The sequence below is a fragment of the Emiliania huxleyi genome (assembly GCF_000372725.1).
Source record: "Emiliania huxleyi CCMP1516 unplaced genomic scaffold EMIHUscaffold_7387, whole genome shotgun sequence".
NCBI classification, from domain to species: domain Eukaryota; phylum Haptophyta; order Isochrysidales; family Noelaerhabdaceae; genus Emiliania; species Emiliania huxleyi.
Window position 1 is genome coordinate 1 of NW_005196463.1, and position 1,351 is coordinate 1,351.

Genomic DNA, 1,351 nt, shown 5'->3' on the forward strand with positions numbered 1-1,351 from the left:
ACCCTCACCACCACCATCGCCGCCACCACCATCGCCGCCACCGCCGTCCGCCTCGCCCTCGCCACCGCCTCCCTCCACCTCGCCGTCGCCGCCGCCTCCCTCGGCATCGCCGTCGCCCCCGCCGCCCTCAGCATCGCCGTCGCCGCCACTTCCGTCCGCCTCGCCCTCGCCACCGCCTCCCTCCACCTCGCCATCGCCGCCGCCTCCGTCCGTGTCGCCCTCGCCGCCGCCTCCCTCGGCATCGCCGTCGCCGCCGCCGCCGTCCACCTCACCGTCACCACCGCCTCCGTCCGCCTCGCCCTCGCCGCCGCCTCCGTCCGCCTCGCCGTCGCCGCCGCCTCCCTCAGCATCGCCGTCGCCGCCGCCGCCCTCCGCCTCGCCCTCGCCGCCGCCTCCCTCCGCCTCGCCCTCGCCACCGCCTCCCTCCGCCTCGCCCTGGCCGCCGCCTCCGTCCGCCTCGCCGTCGCCGCCGCCTCCCTCGGCATCGCCGTCGCCCCCGCCGCCCTCAGCATCGCCGTCGCCGCCACCGCCGTCCGCCTCGCCCTCGCCACCGCCTCCCTCCACCTTGCCATCGCCGCCGCCTCCGTCCGTGTCGCCCTCGCCGCCGCCTCCCTCGACATCGCCGTCGCCGCCGCCTCCCTCCGCGTCGCCCTCGCCGCCGCCTCCCTCCGCCTCACCGTCTCCGCCGCCGCCGTCCACCTCACCGTCACCACCGCCTCCGTCCGCCTCACCATCGCCGCCACCGCCGTCCACCTCACCGTCACCGCCCCCTCCCTCCGCCTCGCCGTCGCCGCCGCCTCCGTCCGCCTCGCCGTCGCCACCGCCTCCCTCGGCATCGCCGTCGCCGCCACCGCCGTCCGCCTCGCCCTCGCCACCGCCTCCGTCCGCCTCGCCCTCGCCGCCGCCTCCGTCCGCCTCGCCGTCGCCGCCGCCTCCCTCGGCATCGCCGTCGCCACCGCCGCCCTCAGCATCGCCGTCGCCGCCACCTCCGTCCGCCTCGCCCTCGCCACCGCCTCCCTCCACCTCGCCCTCGCCGCCGCCTCCGTCCGTGTCGCCCTCGCCGCCGCCTCCCTCGGCATCGCCGTCGGCGCCGCCTCCCTCCGCCTCGCCGTCGCCGCCGCCTCCCTCAGCATCGCCGTCGCCGCCACCTCCGTCCGCCTCGCCCTCGCCACCGCCTCCCTCCACCTCGCCATCGCCGCCGCCTCCCTCGGCATCGCCGTCGGCGCCGCCGCCGTCCGCGTCGCCGTGGCCGCCGCCTCCGTCGGCATCGCCGTCGCCGCCGCCGCCGTGCGCGTTGCCCTCGCAGCCGCCTCCCTCCGCCTCACCATCGCCGCCGCCTCCCTCCGCCTCG

The 1,351-nt window shown here is 80.6% G+C and overlaps 1 protein-coding gene across 1 annotated transcript; it reads right to left on the minus strand.

Annotated features, from left to right (window-relative positions):
• Positions 1-8: 8 nt before the first annotated feature.
• EMIHUDRAFT_124974 (hypothetical protein) lies at positions 9-1,351 on the minus strand (the record flags this gene model as incomplete). Its single annotated transcript, XM_005760819.1, has 1 exon — positions 9-1,351. A coding segment is annotated over one exon (1,343 nt), but the record flags the coding sequence as incomplete, so codon positions are not given.